The sequence below is a fragment of the Pleurodeles waltl genome, chromosome 4_2 (genome assembly GCF_031143425.1).
Source record: "Pleurodeles waltl isolate 20211129_DDA chromosome 4_2, aPleWal1.hap1.20221129, whole genome shotgun sequence".
NCBI lineage: Eukaryota > Metazoa > Chordata > Amphibia > Caudata > Salamandridae > Pleurodeles > Pleurodeles waltl.
The window spans coordinates 382,462,090-382,483,053 of record NC_090443.1 but is presented as its reverse complement, the minus strand read 5'-3'; the positions used below and the strand labels follow the sequence as shown (position 1 = coordinate 382,483,053).

Here is a 20,964-nt window from a genome sequence, read left to right as displayed (position 1 = left end):
TATGTTGTCGATATGTTTGACTGCGAGCAAACTCTTTTTCCTTTTGTGTCTTTCCTTCGCACTCACGCTCATGACAGATGTGGCGCTTTGAATCGGCTCGTTTTTTATTTGAAAGGAATTAAAGGGCTTGTCTCTGCTAGTCAATATTTCCCCTTTTTTATGCTAAGCGGTAAAAAATTTAATGTTTTCAACAAGCAATGTTTTCAATAATGGCTATCAGTACGTTTATGCTTTTATGCTTGAATAGGGAAATGTGTTATGAAACCCTCCTTCGCCTGCTCATTATCTGTGCATAATAATAAATACTGAAATTCCTAATACTAGGGCCCGTATTTTTACTTTTTTTTAGCGCCGCATTTGCGCCGCTTTTTGACGCAAAACGGCGCAAACCTACAAAATACAATGGCATTTTGCAAGTTTGCGCCGTTTTTGCGTCAAAAAACGACGCAAATGCGGCGCAAAAAAAGTATAAATACGGGCCCTAGGTTTTAATCTCTGGGCTAAAACAATACCATCTGTTTAATGAAACGGGCTAATTGTTTTATGTAGCGAGGCCGCATTTGTGGCTAAACAACGTGTCCCTGTATTCCAGTACTTGACAGCCCCTTTAATGAGGCTTCCTGCCCTGTTCACAAGCCTTTGCTCGGGTGACAGAATTAAAGGACTTTGGCGATCTAAGGACTTTCTTTTTAACACTCTAAAACTGTAATATCGAAAAGGCTCTTCCAAGCAAAAACAATACAATTAAATGCTCCCCCTTGACCCTCTCCCCACAGTGTCAACACCGTACAATCGGACAAAAATAGACAACGTGCATTAATATAGCCTGCGTTCGGATTTTTTATGCCGGAGCAGTTTATATTTGGTGGTCAAGAGACCATGAGGCGGAACAAATCTGACAAGTCAATCATGATGATTTTTTTCCTCCCGAATACTGAAACTGAACAGTCCCTGTTCTGTATTTTGACTGAATTATATCCAGGTAAAATAACTTTAAGAACACAAAAATATCGTGATAACAAGCCCTCCAAGAAATATGTTCATTATAGTTGTTAATAATTATATATATAAATATTATACATATTTAATATTTTTTAAATTGATTTTGGGAAAGGCAAAACCCCTAAGGCACAAAGGAATATGACGGCTATAGTTTTGCAAACACATCACATGGTGCTAAATTGAGCTATAACAACTACCTCAGTACATCCCACAAATCACTGCACACATTATTTCAACCTTTTGTTTTTAATGTATTTTCCTATTTTTAAACGGCGTGCTATAACATTGTGAAACATTGCTTTTGCAGCACACATAGAAAGAGCAAATCACAATTTAAGATTGTTTTTGTGAAGGAAGATGTTCCTTCCCGCACAAAAACAATCTGCCCCTCAACACAGCCATCCTTGCACCATTTAGCGCAGGGGGAAACACAGGGGTGCGACGTATTCTAGTAAATACGGCGCATCCCTGCATTTTGAAAATGACGGTGTGCAACGCTGCCAAATTTGGCACAGAAACGTGTACCATCATTTTCTCTTAAATCTAGCCCTTAGTTCAGAAGTCTGCTGTCTGCACTATTGAAAATCCGGGTACCAAATACCAAGACTCTGTAGTCTTGATTTCACTTCAAGCCTCTGTTATCCACCAACAGACATTAGCTGGCTGTTTATCGCACGCTTGCGGATCCCTGTCTTCTTCCTTTGTCACTGTTTTTCCGTCTTTGTCCTCCTTTTTCTTTCCAGTTGAAGTGCTTTTCTCTCGCTTGGTTTGTATCAAAGTTGTTAAGAAATATAAGAGCCAGTCTCAAAAAAGAAGTGCTGGTTTGTCCCACTTTCTCAGTGAGGCCTGATGTATTCATGTATGGTACCTCAAGTTTCAATCAAATGAAGAAAGAACAAATCACCATCTAATCGCCATTTTTTATTAAAACTAACAGAGAATATGCAGGTTTGGTTAGCATACTTTTTGTTTTTTCAAGTTAGAGGAATTCTTTTTCTGTAGAATATGATAAGCTATACAGAGTTTCTCACTTTGTCACCATATTCCCCTCCCCATTTGTCACCCACAGATGCCGACGCCATATCCTGCCACTCCCCTCACCAGGTGCAGGGGATTTTGGTGTCCGCCATGGAGGAGAATCTGAACCTGATGTGCTTCACCAACCTCTACGAGAAGGATTACATCTTCCTCATGCTCATAGGCTTTGCCATCTTTGCCATGGGGACAGGGGTGGCCTGGATTACTGGGGTGTGTGTTGTCCTCTACAATCGCGCCTGCAAGTCTAAGGAGGATGACGAAGACTACGAGGACACACAAGTGTGCCCGCAGCCACCCAGACAGAATGCGAAGGATGAAGACTTTGAGGTCTACATCAATGCCTATGTGTAGCTGCCACTTCATGAGGAGAAGAAGGACCTGCCTCCACTAAGTGCCTTTCCCCATCTCTTACACTCTCCTGCCCCCACAGTCCCTTTTTATAATTCTATTTTGTAAACTAAACTAAATCTGTACAAATGAGTAAAATTTTCATGTGCCAAGACGCTACAAGTTTATTTCCAGTTTTTCTCATGTTTATTGTCACTCTTAAACTGTGCTAATGCTGATGAAACCTTGCTCCAAAATCAGAGGGGTCTCGGTTGGCAGGGCATTGCTCTGAATTGTGTCCATTATATATGCCTCACCAGAGGTTGTGTTAAAAGGTGTGTTAATTACTCAGTGTACTAGGCCTATATGAGGGTCAGCAACCACTTAGTCCAAAACACAACACATTGTCTCCCATCTAAGAAATAATGTCAATAAAATTTGATTAATTCATCCACACAAGCCCACAAGAAAATGATCTCAAATACTTCCAAACACTGCATCTCACCTTAAAACCCCTCTCAGAACCTGTGCTAAGGACTGCTGCTGGTGGTGAGCTAAGGAGTGGGGCCTAGCACCATGGAGCATGTTCTAACCGAGGACCTGATTTCAAGTTTGGTGATAACGTGTTATTCAAGATAAACTACATCTTTGGGAGAGTTCACCAGTGGAATAATGGCACCTTAGGGATACTATGGTGAATAGTATGGCTGGGTTTTGCATCTCCTCCAGAAATCGGAGGATTTTTCATTTCCATTCGACTCTTAACTGAGGCCACAAGACCCTTGCTAAAACGTAGTCAGCTCAGAAAAGCTCTGGAAACATGATCCTTCAAAAAAATGCATGCTGTGCGAAATTTTCAGCTAACCAGGTACAAAGACAAGGACCCCCACACCTCCTCCCAGCCACTGTGCCACTCCTGGGGAATACATCTCTTTTGTGATACTTCTAGACTCAGTTTGAGTTGCGCACAAAGTGAAAGATTTAGATACACGGTTTTATTCCCGGTTTTACACTTTCTTCCTATTAATGCATGAGCACAAATACTGCTCATGCTTGAGTTTTGTCATGCAAATTCTTCTATGTCCTACCAGATAAGATGCAATTCAGTGTAAAAATGCACTTGATACGGTGCGCAAGTGGTGTTTGGACTGAGGTGTTTTTGCACCTGTTACAACCACCAAGTTAGGAATGTGGCAATAAGTGGGTTGACCATCTCAACCATTAAAAGCACCGGCACATTCTTTGAAGCCCAGGAATTTAATTTCATGATGCCTGTGGGAACTTAACAGTTTAGAGGCTGTTACAAACGAAGGACAGGAATAAAGGTGCATGACACAATTGGCTTGTTAGCTCAGTTTACTACTGTAATATCCACTGCAGATTATCAACTACCACTACATCGTCAAGATAAATATATATTTATAGGTAAGAATAGATTTACTATTCTTCAATCAGTTCTGTGTCAGAATATTGAGGCCCTAAATATCAACCTACAAAAATGTCGATCCCAGACTATACAACACCATTATATTGTCAAGGTAGGCATACACAGGTAAGTATAGATTCACTGTTCTTAACTCCACATCCACTTACATTGACAATACATATTTACAAAAGATACTGTCAAGGTAAGTAGGTGTGGAGTTAGGAACAGTGAATATAAATTTATATTTAAACACTGTGGACGGCCCATTTCCCACTCTTCGCTTCTCAGAGGTGGGAATGAGAGGTACTGCTCTCAATTCGTTTTTCTCTTTTTTCCTTTACATTGTCAAGGACAAGCCCTTTAGCCCTTGGAATCAATTTCTAAATTAGTCAAGTGCACCATGCAGCAGGTAGGTGCTATTCCTCTTCTGTTCTTTCATTTTTAGATAATACCTCTTGCCAAACTACTGCTGCCTATGTGTTCAAGTACTTCACGTACACAGATGCAGGCCTGAAGACTTTCAACCATGTGTCTCCAGCTACGCTGGTACACAAATACAATTGGAGCCAATGTTTATCACATGTGAGGCCCACTAGTACTCATTTTTGGAGACAGGCTCTTATTTTTCTCATCAGACTTTGACCCAGAGCAAGTGAGAGAAAAACATGCAAGAGGGAAAGAAGGAGGCATCGGAAGACAGAAATAAAACTGACAAAGTGAGAAATTAGAGATAAAGAAGAACTTGCAAGAAAGAGAGCAGGTAGTGTCTGGTGGTGGATGTCTGAGGTGGAATCAAGCATTACGTTTAACAGCCTGACAAAACATACCCACTTTAGGTGAGGGGGCACTAAAGAGGGAGCCATGCAATAGCCAGAAAGAAAACAAAGAGGATATACGCTTAGGGGCATATTTATACTCTGTTTGCGCCGGAATTGCGTCGTTTTTTTTGACGCAATTCCGACGCAAAACTAACTCCATATTTATACTTTGGCGTTAGACGTGTCTAGCGCCAAAGTCCATGGAGTTTGCGTCATTTTTTAGCGTGGACACCTACTTTGCGTTAATGGTATGCAAGGTAGGCGTTCCCGTCTATAAAATTGACTCCGAGGCATGTGCGCCGTATTTACACTCCCGGGCAAAATTGGGCGGGTCAAAAAAAATGACTTACGGCCGCTTTTGCGCCGTTTTTTAGTGCCTGGAAAAGACAGGCGTTAAGGGACCTGTGGGCTCTGAAGGAGCCCAAAGGTTCCCTCCCATGCCCCCAGGGACACCCCCTGTCACCCTTGCCCACCCCAGGAGGATACCCAAGGCTGGAGGGACCCATCCCAGGGACATAAGGTAAGTTCAGGTAAGTGTTTTTTAATTTTTTATTTTGTGGCATAGGGGGGCCTGATTTGTGCCCCCCTACATGCCACTATGCCCAATGACCATGCCCAGGGGACAGAAGTCCCCTGGGCATGGCCATTGGGCAAGGGGGCATGACTCCTGTCTTTGCTAAGACAGGAGTCATTTCTATGGGGGTTGGGAGTCGAAAAAAATGGCGCTAATCGGGTTGAGGCTAAAAATTTGCCTCAGTCTGACTTGCCCCATTTTTTGGCGCCCAAGCTCCATATCCCCCTACGCCGGCGCTGCCTGGTGTACGTCGTTTTTTTCCACGCACACCAGGCAGCGCCGGCGGCTAACGCCGGCTAACGCCGGCTAACGTCATTGATTAAATACGGCGCCTGCATGGTGCTTCAGAATGGCGTTAGCCGGCGCTAATTTTTTTGACGCAAAACTGCGTTAGCGCAGTTTTGCGTCAAAAAGTATAAATATGGCCCTTAATATTTTCACGACAGACATTCCCCTACTCGACTGAAGATAGAAAGTAAACTGGCTCATCAAAGGGTTAACCCTGAAGAGCTGAAATCTGGCACTCACACTGGTCACAAGGAGAAATATTTTGGGAGCAGCAAACAGAACATAGAAGCAAGGGGAAGTGTAGATGCTGGTCTAACTACCAACCTGCTCAAGCAGTTCCGAAAGCAATCACTCGTTAATAGCTTATCATTTTATAGTGTCAGGTCAGGTATCACTTTTGGTTCACCTCTGAACCATGGGAGCTTAGCTCCTCATGCCTGGTAATTATCCTTTGTGTTTGCAGGTGATGTCCACCATCTTGAAAAGGTGCAGAGTGCATTGGATGTTTGCATGCTTGTTAAAGGAGATGTGCTGATGTCAACATTTTAATGAAATAAATATGAGGGTAGGATCAGGACTAGTTGAATCTTTGTAAGACCTAGATTGTCTTCATAGACTAAGTCCTGATGCCAATAAAAAAAAACACTCCACAAGACAAGAATTCAAGTCAAAACCACAGGTTTATTCAAAATTAAGTTAATTACATAACACAGAAAGTTGTTGTTCAAATCAGTGGGAAATTAACATTTATATTAAGTCTGAATCTGATAATGTATCAGGATCAACATAAGGTCTCCCTCCGAAGTAGGCAAACAGAACCAAAGAAGAGTTTAGTAAGAGGACTGACATAGAGTCAGCTTCCAAAGAATGAGCAAACCGCTTTAAGTATAAAGTGATTAAAAAGACTAGCATTGAGTCGGCTTCCTGGGAAGTAAGCCAAAACACTCTAAGGCCCATATTTGTACTTTTTGACGCACAACTGCGCCAACGCAGTTGTGCGTCAAACATTTTACCGCTGGCTAACGCCATTCCAACGCACCATGCGGGCGCCTTATTTATGGAATGACGCTAGCCGGCGCTGCGGACTGGTGTGCGTCAAAAAAAAAGACTCACACCAGGCATCGCCGGCGTATGGGAAAATGGGGGTTGTGCGTCAAAAAATGGGGCAAGTCAGGTCTGAGGCAAAATTCAGGCCTCAAACCGGATTTGCGCCATTTTTTTGGCCACTATGCCCAATGACCATGCCCAGGGGACACAAGTCACCTGGGCATGGCCATTGGGCAAGGGGGCATGACTCCTGCCTTTGCTAAGACAGGAGTCATGTTAATGGCGTCTGGGCGCCCCAAAAAAATGGCGCAAATCGGGTTAAGACGATTTTTTTTGCCTCAGCCTGACTTGCCCCATTTTGGGATGCCCAAACGCCATTTTTCCCTACGCCGGCGCTGCCTGGTGTACGTCGTTTTTTTTCACGCACACCTGGCAGCGCCGGTCGGCTAACGCCATTCAATAAATACGGCGCCCGCATGGCGCTTCAGAATGGCGTTAGCCGGCGCTAATTTTTGGGGCGCAAAACTGCGTTAGCGCAGTTTTGCGTCAAAAAGTATAAATATGGCCCCAAGTCTGTTTTAAACTTGTAAAGACACTCTGAATAGGAGTTCTGCAAGGTACTGAAGACTACTTTAATTTGTGGCTACAGGCAATGCTTATGGTAATATCAGATAAATCAACATTAAAAACCAGTCCAACTGGCCATAAAAAAGGCCCGCCAGCTGCTGCAAAACCGGCCAACTCAGCGATCCGTCAGACCAGCCCATCGGGCACTGTCTGGGTGCCCTGTAGGCCAGTCTGACTGACAAGCCCAGACACACACGCATACTGGCAACAGCGGAACGAAGAAGACATCCGAGCTCGGATCGTGATCGTGAGCTTAACCCACGATGATTTTCACTGATTGGTCTTAAATATGGCTGGCGGAGGCCTTCTCATTAACACTCGGGGATACTCCCTGGCTTGTGCCACCGGGATCAATTTGCGGTAATCCTAGCCGGCTCATGAATTCTTTAGGCCCCTGAGCGGCCTTTAAATTTCACTGTGAACACTTTGCGATGTGCTGAAATGCACACAGAATACCCTTCTCATTCTCCAGCCCTCCACCGCATCACTTCATGCCAGGGGTGGCTTATGTTATCGCGTAATGTGGTAGGTAGTAGGTACCGTGCCTTGGGTGAGTCACACAACCTGTAAAGGTCCCAAGGTGGGGTTTTACGGCTCACAATGCAAAGTTCGGCCTGCTTCTAAGTGCTGCCAATTACTGGCAGATACAGGGAGCGGGCACAGGAAGATAACGTGTTTTGCCCAGGATCACACAACTAAGACAAATGGAAAACTGGGATTATAACTCATCTCTCAAGGTTCCACAGTTTAAACGCTGGAAGACACCTCCTTCACTCATTCTTTGTCCCATGCTTCTGGGTTCTCCATGGTCCTACCCCCTCTTTTTCACTTAAGCAATCAAAGTTTATTGCTGCTTACAAACAAGCACCTAAAGCAAGTATAGAAACTTTCCATACACTGAATAAAACTGGAAAATTCATACCATCATCGAACATGCATATTATAAACATGCCTGGAATTCTGTAGAGCTGCAGTAATGCAAAAACAGAATTGTTACACCTGGCAGCTTTTTGGCTTGTCTCCCCCTGTCTTTCTGCCTTCTGACCTCATGGTTTTGGACTCTGTTTTTGCTGGTTTATTGTCTCTGCGCACTTTAAAACTGCTAATCAGTGCTAAAGTGCAAGTGCTCCCTATAGAAATTGTACTGATGATTGGTCTATCCATGACTGGCATATTTGATTTACTGGTAAGTCCCTAGTAATAAGCACTAGAGGTGCCCAGGGCCTGTAAATCAAATGCTACCAGTGGGCCTTCAGCACTGGTTCTGCCACCCACATTAGTAGCCCTGTAAACATGGCTCAGACCTGCCACTGCAGTGTCTGTGTGTGCAGTTTTAAACTGCCAATTCGACCTGGCAAGTGTACCCACTTGACAGGCCCAAACCTTCCCTTTTGGTACATGTAAGATACCCCTAAGGTAGGCCCTAGGTAGCCCCGTGGCCAGGGTGCAGTGTATTTAAAAGGGAAGACATGTACTGGTGTGTTTTCATGTCCTAACAGTGAAATACTACCAAATTCGGTTTTCACTGTTGCAAGGCCTACCTCCCTCATAGGTTAACATGGGGGCTGCCTTTAAATAACTTTAAAGCACAGGTTCCCTTTGAGGGCAAATAGAAATATGGAGTTTGGGGTCTCTGAACTCACAATTCAAAAATACATCTTTTAGTGAAGTTGAATTTTAGATTGTGGGTTCGAAATGCCACTTTTAGAAAGTAGGCATTTTCTTGCTTAAACCATTCTGTGAGTCTGCCTGGTTGTGGATCCCCGTCTGGGTCAATTTGACAGTTGGGCTGTTTACACCTCCCCTCTAGACAGTGACACAAAGGGAGCTGGGGTGTAGCCTGCATATCCTGATGACCCATCTGAGGTAGAGTGGAGAGAGGAGTGGTCACTTACACCTGAAAGGACTTGGTCGGCCTTCACACAATGCAGTCTCCAACCCCATGGTGTGTGTCTGGGGCCTGGCCTGGACAAGGAAGGATTTTGCAAACACTTGAGACTTTGCTTTGATGTTTGCCAACTTCAAAGGCAGAAAAGGAGATAAGTATTGGACCCAAAACCCCAGACTTTTAGAATCTTTCTGGAATCAAGAGGAACCTTTGCCAAGGAGAAGATCTGAAGAGCTGGAGGAGGAACACTGTCCCTTTGCTGTGTTGCTTTGCTGGATTGGCCTGCAGTTGCTGCTTCTACCTTAAAAGAGAGCAAAGGGTGAACTTTACTGTGGGTCCTGCTTGAGAAAGTTCTCCAAGGGCTTGGAGTAGAGCTTGCCTCCTGATGGAAGTCTCAGGGACACCAAAGACTTCAGTTTCCTCGACCTGCCGCACTGGGAACTGTGTGTTCTGGGCTGTAAACACCTTTAACGAAGCCGCTGGCCTGCACCGTAACCTGCCGATGCCGCACAGAGCCGCACTGCCCCACGACCCTGGTCTCACCGACGCCGTCATTGGATGACTTCACTGAGCCGCTGCTTGCACTGTGACCTGTGGGCCCCGCAGTCCCGCATCACCTTTCTCACACCACAGCCTGGGCATCCCCGATGCCACTGCTCCTGCTGACACCTGCGCCGCTGCCTGCACCCTGGCCTGTAGACACAGCTCGTGAGTACACGAAGCACTGTCCTGTCCTGCACAGCAACCCCGGTCCGCCGACACCAGCCCCATCTACTCCAGTGTCATCACCAGGTCCTCCCTACCTGCACCTTGGCCTGTGGACACCACTTGTGAGGATCACAAAGCATTGTACCATCCCGCACCGCCGGCTTGGGCCTACCGACGACAGCACTCCTGCAACAAGGATGCTGCTGCCTGCACAGTGACCGCCCCACTTCAAACTGCAGCCGTGGTCTCACCAGCGCTACTGGATTCCGTTACCGAGCCTCTGCCTGCACCGTGACCTGCGGGCATCGCACGTCATATCGTCCCGCTTCGCACTGCAGCCCTGATGCCATCCACACCAGCGCTCCTGACTTCATCAGCCCGAGTTCGATCCGCAAAGCGTGTGACTTCAAGGGCTCAACGACTCCCGCACCGACTCTGGAACTGACACCGCAACACCAGTGACGCTGCTCTCTGGAGCTCACAGCAAGGATCTCGATGCCCTGCAAATCCAAGGTACTGTTTGTGGGTCTTCCCAACACCGTAGCTGTCCTGCCACACCGCAGCCGTCCTGAACTGTTAGTTTAGTTGATCAGGACGCCAGGAAAGCCCGAGGTGGAGCTATCCACTTCAAGGAACTGTATTTTTAAGTTAAAAATTGAAAAATTCATATCTCTATTACTATGTGTTGGATTTTTATCATCTTGTTTTACACAGATAAATACTGGCTATTTTCCTAAAACTGGTGTGGTGTCCTTTTGCAGTGATTTCATTTATTACCGTGTGTTATGGGCAAATGCTTTACACATTGCTTCTGAGATAAGCCTGACTGCTCGTTGCAAGCTACCAAGGTGGTGAGCCGGGGTTAACTGAGCGGGTATCTCCCTTATCCTGACTAGAGTGAGGGTCCCTTCTTGGACAGGGTTCAAACCGACACCCACCTAGAGACGCAATTTCTAACAAGAATCAAGTGTATATGGCAATACAACTAATTTTAGACCAGCCTATCCTGGGGGACTCAATAGTATTTATATCACAAATCACTTATTCACTTATTAATAAATGGATCCCAACAGTACTTTAAAAACTAACCATGTAACAAGCAGAAACCCATCTGCATCAGACATTTTCCTCAAACATTGCTCTACGGAACCATTGGGGTCTCTTTCATTTTTGGCTAAAATTGTTTTTACCAAATAATTATTACACTTACAGACAGGTACGGCTCATCCATTAGGGTGGAGGAGCATCCCTCCTCCCCCCCTGCCAGCAGCAGCCGCTGCAAATCACCTTTAGCAAACAAAACAATAATAAACCATGTTTCTTATCGTTTTGTTTGTTAAAGGGGCGGTGCATTGGGGATGACGACAATGATGTATTTTTGGCCGGCCAAACATACATGAGCAGTAGGCTCTCTCCAGCCCAACAACACAGTTGCCGGGGGAGAGAGCATGCACAGGATCCCAGTCTGCCTGGGATCGCCCTGGCTGGGTGCTCCCGGCCAATCCCGACGCTGCTCTGAGCATCGTCAGGATTGGCCGCAGGGCAGGCTGGAAGCCAGTGCCTGCAGTGCAGGAGAGGAGCAGCAAAGCAGCAAAGAAGCAGGTAAGTCATTTTTTAATTTTTTTTTTATTAATTTGCCCCCCCCCCACATACCCTCTGCACTTCCCCGCCCCAACAAAGCCCAGTGAGCCACTCCTGCAAAGACAGCATAAACATTGCAGAATCAGAATGATCTTTATTTGAGGGTAATTAAAACCAGACAAATATTTAAAAACATACAAAACATGATAAAAGCACAAAATATAGGATCGGATTACGGTATTGTTTATGACACAGGCCCTCTCTTCATATACCAAAGGTAAAATAATATGTTAATTACAGGTTGATGATACTGAGCTCTTCACTGCTGCGTCATGCTACAATCAATCATACGTGCTGGAAGTCGGGATGTCGTAGAACCCCCAAAATAGCCGTGTTTCGAAGATGAACTATCAGGAAATATGTTTTTAAATGATCTTGTTATTTGGTCGCAATTGCAATGCGTTCAAAGACGGGTTAAATGCATGGATGTCGATTCACGAAAATGCCAGTGGTAGTGGAAGTGGCACATCACAGGCAGTGGTGCCCTATGACCTTTGACCCATTGTCACGCTCCCCTCAGCTGTCTGTTTCTCAGCTGTCTTTTTTGGCACATGTTGCTGTCTCTTTCTCACCTCTTCTGTCTCTATCTCAACTGTGCCTTTCTCACTGATGTCCTTACAATATCTCACCTCTTCCCCACTCCCACCTGACTTTCTCACTGCTTCTGCCTTTTTTCACCGTATACCTGTCTCCAAACTTTCTTACTTGTCTAACCTTTCTCACCTGCTTCGGTCTCAATATCACCTCCATATCTCTCCCTTTCCTCCTCATCTCTACCTTAGCGCTCTTCCTAAAATGTCTCTGTATGTTTCACTAAACTTCATAATCACCCTGTCTCCCATTGAGCTCTGTCACTTTATCACTACTTTCTCAATAGTCTCCCTTCTTTCAGCTGTCACTTTCTCACATGTTCAGCTCCCCAACTCTCTCAGCTGTCTCTTTAACCTGTCTTTATATCAAGGCCCTCGCCCTCATACCTGTGTCTCTCATCATTGTCTTTGTCACCTCTCTCCACTGCCTAGCCCAAGATGTTTCCCTCCTCCTTTTTTAATAGACTTTCTCAGCAGTTCCTTACCTCTTCATGTCTCCCCTCTCTGAGCTGTATCTTTCAAACTAGTCTCATATACCCCCCTCTGCCTCTCAGTTGTCTATCACCAGCTGTAGCTTTATGACTTTTCTCACACTTGTCTCTACATCTCTTCCTGTCTAAGCTGTGTCTCTCTTATCTATCTCTTATCTATATCACATCTCTCATACTGTCGTCTCTTCTTACCAGTCTTCCCATCTCTGGCCCTAAGCTTTCTCTTTGTCGCTTGTTTCTGTGCCTATCACCTATCCCTCTCACCTGTCTCACTCTCTTTTACAACTGTCTTTATATCTCTCACGTCACTCATCTCTGATTCTCTTTAATCCTTCTGTATGTCGCTATCACACACAAACACTCACGCAGGCACGCACATCTATCCTAATCTCTCACCCTTCTCTCTCTAGTGTCCTCCTGCTGGTCTTCATTTGTCATTATCCCCTCATATCCCCTCATCATCTTTCCCCTCTACCACCTCTCCTTCCCCCCTTCTCCCTCCTGTATTTCTTGCTTTTTCCATGCTCATGGGACTAGGAGTATCTTTTTAGCTCCACTTGCAAGAATAAATGTTTTACAAGTGTTTTATTTTCCTCTGAGGCCAGGGGTCGCTGGCACATTGTTAGGGGTCACATGATGCAAGCCTAGGGACGCAGTTGAGACCCCTGGCGACCCCTAAATGACATCCCTGATCAAATGTCAGGCTATGTCTCCTGATAAATTGCTGGTTATTCTTTTTAAAGGCATATTGTGGTATACTTTTATTTCTCTTACTGCAAAATAACAGGATTTTGTAAAGTTGACTATGTGACAATTTAGGTGAGGTACAGCGAGAGTGAAATGAAAGGCAGTAGGATGTACTTTTTGCTAACACACAACAACATGTAAACACCTGTAATTAGCTGTACAAATACTTCAAACTATACAAGCAGCAAAGGAAGCACAAATGAGCCACTTTTTTAATTCTTACATGTGATGGAAACAAAGATTTTAACAGGATCAAAACAAATCAAGACACTTGGTGATGCACAAATGATGAATATTGACTATAACCCATTTTCCACAAATTATCATTTGTGCACTGTATAGTTTTATCAGTAAAACTGTATGTGCAAATTTAGTGGGCGTTTTAAAGGAAAATATTGATTTTTGAAAATCCATATTACTTCTGTGATGTATGATTAAAGTCAGTATCCCCAGTCAGAAAAGTGTTACAGCACTACTGCCATCAAGCTACTACACAAACTTATATTGCCCAATTTGCAACTTTTAGACACTTTTGCTGAACAACCAGTGAAGGAATTAGATATCTTGACTATGCAAAAACTACTAAAAGGGAAGCTATTCTATTTGCTCTGCCTAATTTTCATAGTCCTAAATAGAGGAATCAACCATTTTTTGCATTCGCAGCAGTAGGTGGACACCAGGCTTCTGATTTCTCAGACACTATGCACGCAGTGTTGAATTTGTGCAGGTGGTGGGCTCCACACTAATTATTAGAGACATAGGCCCTCATTCCAAGTCTGGCCCGCCAGGCGGGAACCGCCATTTGGCCGCTACGCGGGCAAAAGACCGCTGCCGGCATTACAACCTTCCCGCTGGGCCGGAGGGCGCTAACCATGTTAGCGCCGGCCGGCCCAGCGGGAAGGAGGCCTGCAACACAGAAGCCGGCTCCGAATGGAGCCGGCGGTGTTGTGGCCGTGCAACGGGTGCAGTTGCACCCGTCGCGCTTTTCACTGTCTGCTAGGCAGACAGTGAAAAGCCGGCCAGGGACCTGTTCGGGGGCCCCTGCACTGCCCATGCCAGTGGCATGGGTGGTGCAGGGGCCACCAGGGGCCCCAAGACACCCGTTACCGCCAGCCTCGTCCTGGCGGTGACAATCGCCAGAAACAGGCTGGCGGTAAGGAGGTCAGAATCCCCATGGCAGCGCTGCTTGCAGCGCTGCCATGGCGGATTCGCCCAGCCGGGGCTAAAACGGCGGTTTACCGCCATGGTCAGAATGGGCTATGAAGCACCGCCAGCCTGTTGGCGGTGCTTCCGTCATCCGTGACCCTGGCGGTCATAGACCCCCAGGGTCAGAATGACCGCCATAGTTTATTTCTCATTGTCAGACTTCGATCCACAAAAAGATTTAAAAAAAGGTTGGCACAGTGAGAAAGGAAGGGGAAGACAGATACAGTGGCAGGAAAACAGTAACTCCAAGAAAAAACAGGAATTAAGAAGAACATGCAAGAGTGGCATACAAAAAGACAGAAAGTGTATAGTGGTAGCATAAAGAGGCATGAGGTGGATGCAAGACCAGACAGCCTTGGTATTTGGCAACTACAGCCTTTGGTAGTGCTGGTAGCAGGCTCCTAAGAAAAGTATGGTCCTCTACACCATGGCCCATATTTATACTTTTTGACGCTAAACTGCGCTAACGCAGTTTAGCGTAAAAAAATTTAGCGCCGTCTAACGCCATTCTGAAGCGGCATGCGGGCGCCGTATTTATGGAATGGCGTTAGCCGGCGCTAGCAGACCAGCGCTGCCTGGTGTGCGTGGAAAAAAACCACGTAGACCAGGCAGCGCCGGCGTAGGGGGAAAATGGCGTTAGGGCGTCTTAAAATGGGGCAAGTCAGGTTGAGGCAAAAAAATCGCCTCAACCCGATTTGCGCCATTATTTTCGACGCCCAGACGCCATTTAAATGACTCCTGTCTTAGTAAAGACAGGAGTCATGCCCCCTTGCCCAATGGCCATGCCCAGGGGACTTATGTCCCCTGGGCATGGTCATTGGGCATAGTGGCATGTAGGGGGGGCACAAATAAGGCCCCCCATGCCACCCCAAAAAAATTAAAAAATATAAAAAATTATACTTACCTGAACTTACCTGAATGTCCCTGGGGTGGGTCCCTCCATCTTTGGGTGTCCTCCTGGGGTGGGCAGGGGTGGCCCCTGGGGGCAGCGGAGGGCACCTGTGGGCTCATTTTGAGCCCACAGGCCCCCTAACGCCTACCCTGACCCAGGCGTTAAATAGTGGCGCAAATGCGGGGTTTTTTGACCCGCCACCTCCCGGGCGTGATTTTTGCCCGGGAGTATAAATACGACGCATTTGCGTCGCCGTCATTTTTTTAGACGGGAACGCCTTCCTTGCATCTCATTAACGCAAGGAAGGCGTTCACGCAAAAAAATGACGCTATTTGCCCATACTTTGGCGCTAGACGCGTCTAACGCCAAAGTATAAATATGCCGTTAGTTTTGCGCCGAATTTGCGTCGAAAAAAACCACGCTAATTCGGCGCAAACGGAGTATAAATACGGGCCCATGTGTTTACAAAGTAATTTGAGCACATAGGGCAGCCACTGGTAGCAGTATTCCGGTGTCACCACTTTTGTGCAAAGGCTGCCACTGTGAGAATGCCCAATTGAAACTTAATGTAGAGTATGTTGGCCAAATTTGTCAACCTCTCTCATCTCTCTGGTAGAATATACACATTAAAATACTCAACACCACAGTGTTCTGAGAACACTGGGCTCAAAAAGGTATTAACATAATCCAAGATTTAGGCTCAACTGACAACCCACTGCCATTCTCGGCAATTAAAAAACAAATTTGCACTAAAAAACATAGACCTCTATAACTTTCTGAAACTAAAACAAACCATCAGGAGAACGGGTCGCCCACATCAGCTCGATCTCCCCCTATTAGTATCCAATCTGAGGAAAACGGATCACTCAACATCCAAAATATACAAACTCATCCAACAACCAAGGAAAGCTCTATGTAGCCAAATTCTGAAAAAATGGTCCTCCCAAACGGGGCCCTCCCCGTTTCCTCGAAGGCAACCTGCTTGCAAAACATCTTACAGTCACATGCCTCAGGGAAAATTTCACTGGCCCTCGCACAAACCCGCTTCAGCACTATCCACCACCTACACTAGATGCCTGCTGAACTCCACAAAATGGGTGTAATTGAATCTAACACATGCTGGAGATGTGATGAAACACCACAAAACCTGAAACACATTTTACGTAAGTGCAAAAATATGGCTCCTCAATGGGGAAATGTCACAAATTTGATCCATAAGACAACAAATGTTCACCTTACCTTAGGTTCCACGATGATCACTCTGGGATTCATGTCCTATTCTCACCCTACATTATTTGCCAATCACTATCTACAACTCAATGATCTTCTACTTCCCTTGCGAGTTAAAACCATCCTCTCAGGGTGAAAATCCAATTCAACTATTTTCTGTAAAAAACTGTGGGAACTCGTATGCCACACGAGGCGTGCTGACCATCCTATTTATCCCAAAGCGCACTTACATCATAGCTCCAAGAAACTCTGGACCAATCTAGATATATATCTCTTAAAAGTGTAAACCTCCATAGCTCCATTAACTAATCCTACTGTCTTTTCATTCATAACTAGAGCTAACATCCCCACATAATTCTAAGTAGATAAAAATGGAGTTTGGATCACATGTTTGAGATTTTCTCCTTCCCCCTCCCATTCCCCTCCTCTCCACGTCACTTGTAATTTTTTGACATCTATTTACTTTTTGTTTTACTAGATATTGCCTCAATTTATTAGGCTCATCCAACACCCGTATTCCCAAAGGTAAGAAAATTGACTCTACAAAGGACTCTTAAATTTTGTGATCTTCTTAATATCTTACCGCTCCTAACAGACTAAACACGTTTGCCTACGGTTACAATATGTTTACAACCATATACCCCAAGATGTGTTAATTGCCTTTGCAACTTCATCGTTATGAGTTAACTATCATGTGACCGATGTTGGAATATCTCTTTACATTTCCTTTTACTGGCTGCACATGACTTTATTTCCCAATTAAATAACAAAAAACCTTTTTGGAACAAAAACATAATATTTAGATAACACAACTTAGTATAGTATAGATGAATAGGTTTTAGGTGTGGTTTTGGAGCAGGCAAAGGTGTGGAGGGAGCGAGGGGGATTTAATCACTCCTTCATTCTTAAGTAGTAACCTTGCCAAGTTTTGGTCATAAGTTACAATAGGTAATTCTCAGTTGGAAGTATGGGGGGATTGGATTTTTTTTTCAAGAGTTTACACATTTGACACTGTTCCAATATATGGAATATAAAAATGAGATTGAGACTTTAATCACCCAGAGGCACAGAGAGGATACTTTCCCTCAAAGGCGATCCACAGACATAGACATAATCACATTATCAGTTGGATTTTGTGGAATGTAAATAGTCTCCGCAACAAAGTTAAAAGAGGGGCAATATTAAGCACAGCTAAATAATATAACGCAGACTTACTCCTCTTGCAAAAAACACGTCCGATGGGAGAGCATTTCTCGTGTTTAATAGATACGGATTTGTTCCTGCTGCCCTCTCTGGGTTCGGGAGGGGCTTTAGGGAGTGGCAATACTGATGCACATGAACCTACCAGTGGTGCTGTCTGGTACTTGGACGGACAATAGGGGGAGACATACCATGATGTCTGGTACTTTGTAGGACCACCCCATAACAATATGTTCTGTCTGCATACCACCACCACAAGCCAAGGACCTCTTAACTATACAGAGGTCTCTTTTACTGGAGCCGGTTCTATGATGAAGGCGATAAAACAGGCAAACTCACCAACTGGCAGGCTTGTAGGAAGCAGGGAGCGAGGCACATACACCATATTCTGGGCGGCGGGGGAAATGTATCTGCTAGCAAGATCAGCTAGCAAACACTTACACTCAACATTATCGAGACTTATACCGTCGGCCCAATACATGCCCACCTCCATCACTAGAGGAGTACTTAAACTCAATCGCCATGCCTAGTCGCTTTGAAACAGGCAAATCACTTCTTCACAGTTCAAAGACTAGCCTCAATGATAACTGACTTGATCCATCTGGATCAAAGTGGTTTTATGCTGCACAGAGCAACAAGATATAATTTGCAGCAGACATTCAACACAATTACATTGATCCGTTGGCTGAAAGGACCAGGGACCCTGCTTTTGGTAGATATAGAAAAAGTGTTCAACAGCGAATCCTGGGACCTCTCCCTCCCATTCACTGCATAGGGTAAGTAACTATGTGGTAGGTTTGGTGCATGGTTGAAAGCGGGGACTTCACTTTCAGCCCCCATCAAGATGGAAAGAGGGGTGAGACAGGGATGTCCCTAGTCCCCCATCCCATTTGCCATTGCAAGCAATACCTTAGCCAGAGAAAGTTAACCCTCAGAGGCAGTAACAAGATTAAGATAGTCTGAGCACCTCGAATATAAAATAGAGCTACACGCAGACGACATGCTTATCTACTTAAGTAAAATGGCAGACTCCGGTCATGCTGTGGTACAACTGCTTTACAGCTTTGACCTCGCTTAGGGTTAAAGGTAAATTGGATGAAAACGGTACAGTTCCCAATATCGCCAGGATGTGAATGGGGGACATGGGTAGTGGCAGGGGGATTCAGGTTATTACCCAATCCATCAAAAACCTATGTGTCCATTTAGCTGCGACGGAAGAAATAGCTCGTACTAAAAATATAAGCTGCTTCCAAGACAATGTGCACAGGGACAGACGAACTTGGCGATGATGGGGAGAGTTGTGTTAACGGAAATGATCACCCTCCCCAAGATCCTATACGCATATAAAAAGAACCTGTATGGGAACCTGTATGGTCTGTCTCGAGGTTATCTCCAGGCAATGACCTCATCACTGAGGTTGTTCGAACAGAACAGAGGTCATCCTCTACTCTCCTTTGAAAAATGCTGTAAATCTACCGATGATGGTGGTCTTGCCATGATAGACCCTAATTTTATACTGCTGGGTGGCCCATATATTGGTAGCAAATGATTGAAAACATGCTCTGAGTGTGGGACACATGATTGATCGAGTTTACGCTCAGGAAATATGAGCTATGAAAGGAACCCCTGATGTATTTTTTATTTGAGAGAAAGCTACCAGCGGAAACAACTACTGCGACAAAGGTGGTATGTTGCAAAGACATATGGGTTAGGCTGACCGTCCCACTGAACAGACAACATTATGGGTGGCCACAACTTATTTTAAAACCATCTTTATTGTTTTTTTTTTTAGTATACATTGATTGTAGAACAATCATGTCAAGCATCACAATACAGTACGATACAATATCATGTAACATCGATGTTCGATTCCAATGTAGTCCGGTACATCAAGATGGTATAGCAGCTTTAAACAAGAATATAAAACAAAAATCCTGAGCCTATCTGCCTCTCACAAGAGGAGGTTATCAAAGCGCTCCCTTTAGCCATACAGGAGAGGAGACTTACCATTCCACAAGTGTCTAGCCACTGTATGTTAATAATGCCTCTTCTGGGGTGGAAGTGCCCAACCGCTGCAGTGTAGGGGAAACCCTTCCCCAGTATCCCCTCAGAGGGGCATAGAGGGGGGAGAGGAAACAGGTCAGGGTTGAGGACGCCAGGGCTTGGTGCATCACGCCTTGCATCAAAGATTAGTAAAGCAGAGCCTCACAATCAAACTCACTACCTGAGCCTTGACTCTCATTCACTTTTCTCAACACACACATACAGAAACATTTTCTCACACATACGCACTCTCTCACTTAAAAATTCTCTTATCCACAAGTACGCATACAACATACATTTAAGATAATTTATGCTTACCAAGGCTGCCACCATAGGTCCTAAGTGTGCTCCATTTTCTTTACACTAATAGTGAATAAGAAAATATTATTCACTATTAATATGATGTAAAGCAGACAGACAGTAAGTGAGGCCAGGGGTCGCAAGGCAGTGCTAGGGGCTGCAAGGGGAAGCCTAGGTTGCAGCTGAAACCCCTAAATGACGTACAAGTAATAAAGGAGAGCTGTTGTTACAGAGTAGATGCATGAACAAAATGCCAAATGTGCATCTTTTACATTGACAAGGCCGGCAGTTTTAAGTAAATGTAGAACAAGAAATTGAAAATATGTCTAGTACACTACACGCCTTTTGATAGTTCGGCTCATGCTTTGGCTCTTAGGGCCACGATGGACCCACTGATCGGCTTGACTTTACCTATGACTTTGGTTACTCTACCGAAAAGAGGAAGGACCACCATCTTACTTCCCCGCCTAATATCCCCATCCATATTGGCCCCATTTTCTTGGCCACCTGCAATCTGATCTCATCCATTTTCTGTACTAGCTTCTATGGAACAAGTGGTCCCTCTTGAAGATCTCATATGGGTACCTGTGGTCCACTTGTTGCACGGAAAACAATTGGTGCAAAGGAGGCAAACATACAGTGACACTATGGTCTGTCTTCAGTAGTCTAATCGAAAATAATGGGACCCCCTGAAGAATGTGGTGTGGCATATCTCAGAGATATAAAAAGAACAGATGGATGAATGTAGAACAACGTCAAACATTCACTCCCAGTCATAGATCTTGGCCTAAATCCACAGTTCTTTTGCCCACCATGCCACCCCAGTTTGGACCTAGCCCAGCGTTGACAATAACCCCAGAGGAACATTCCAGCCCAAACTG

The 20,964-nt window shown here is 45.0% G+C and overlaps 1 protein-coding gene across 3 annotated transcripts in view; it reads left to right on the top strand.

Annotated features, from left to right (window-relative positions):
* The window catches only part of LRRC52 (leucine rich repeat containing 52), a 212,113-nt gene extending 209,563 nt beyond the window's left edge, over nucleotides 1-2,550 (top strand). Inside the window, exon 3 of one of the 3 annotated variants that reach the window (XR_011202789.1) lies at nucleotides 2,072-2,158. Coding sequence is in view for 1 of the 3 variants with exons in the window: in XM_069231505.1 (XP_069087606.1) it covers nucleotides 2,072-2,391 (320 nt within the window). In the remaining 2 variants the exon portion in view is untranslated. Of the gene's footprint in view, nucleotides 1-2,071 lie in introns of all 3 variants that reach the window. The other 2 variants (XR_011202788.1, XM_069231505.1) reach the window with 2 other exon arrangements.
* The last annotated feature ends 18,414 nt before the right edge of the window (nucleotides 2,551-20,964 follow it).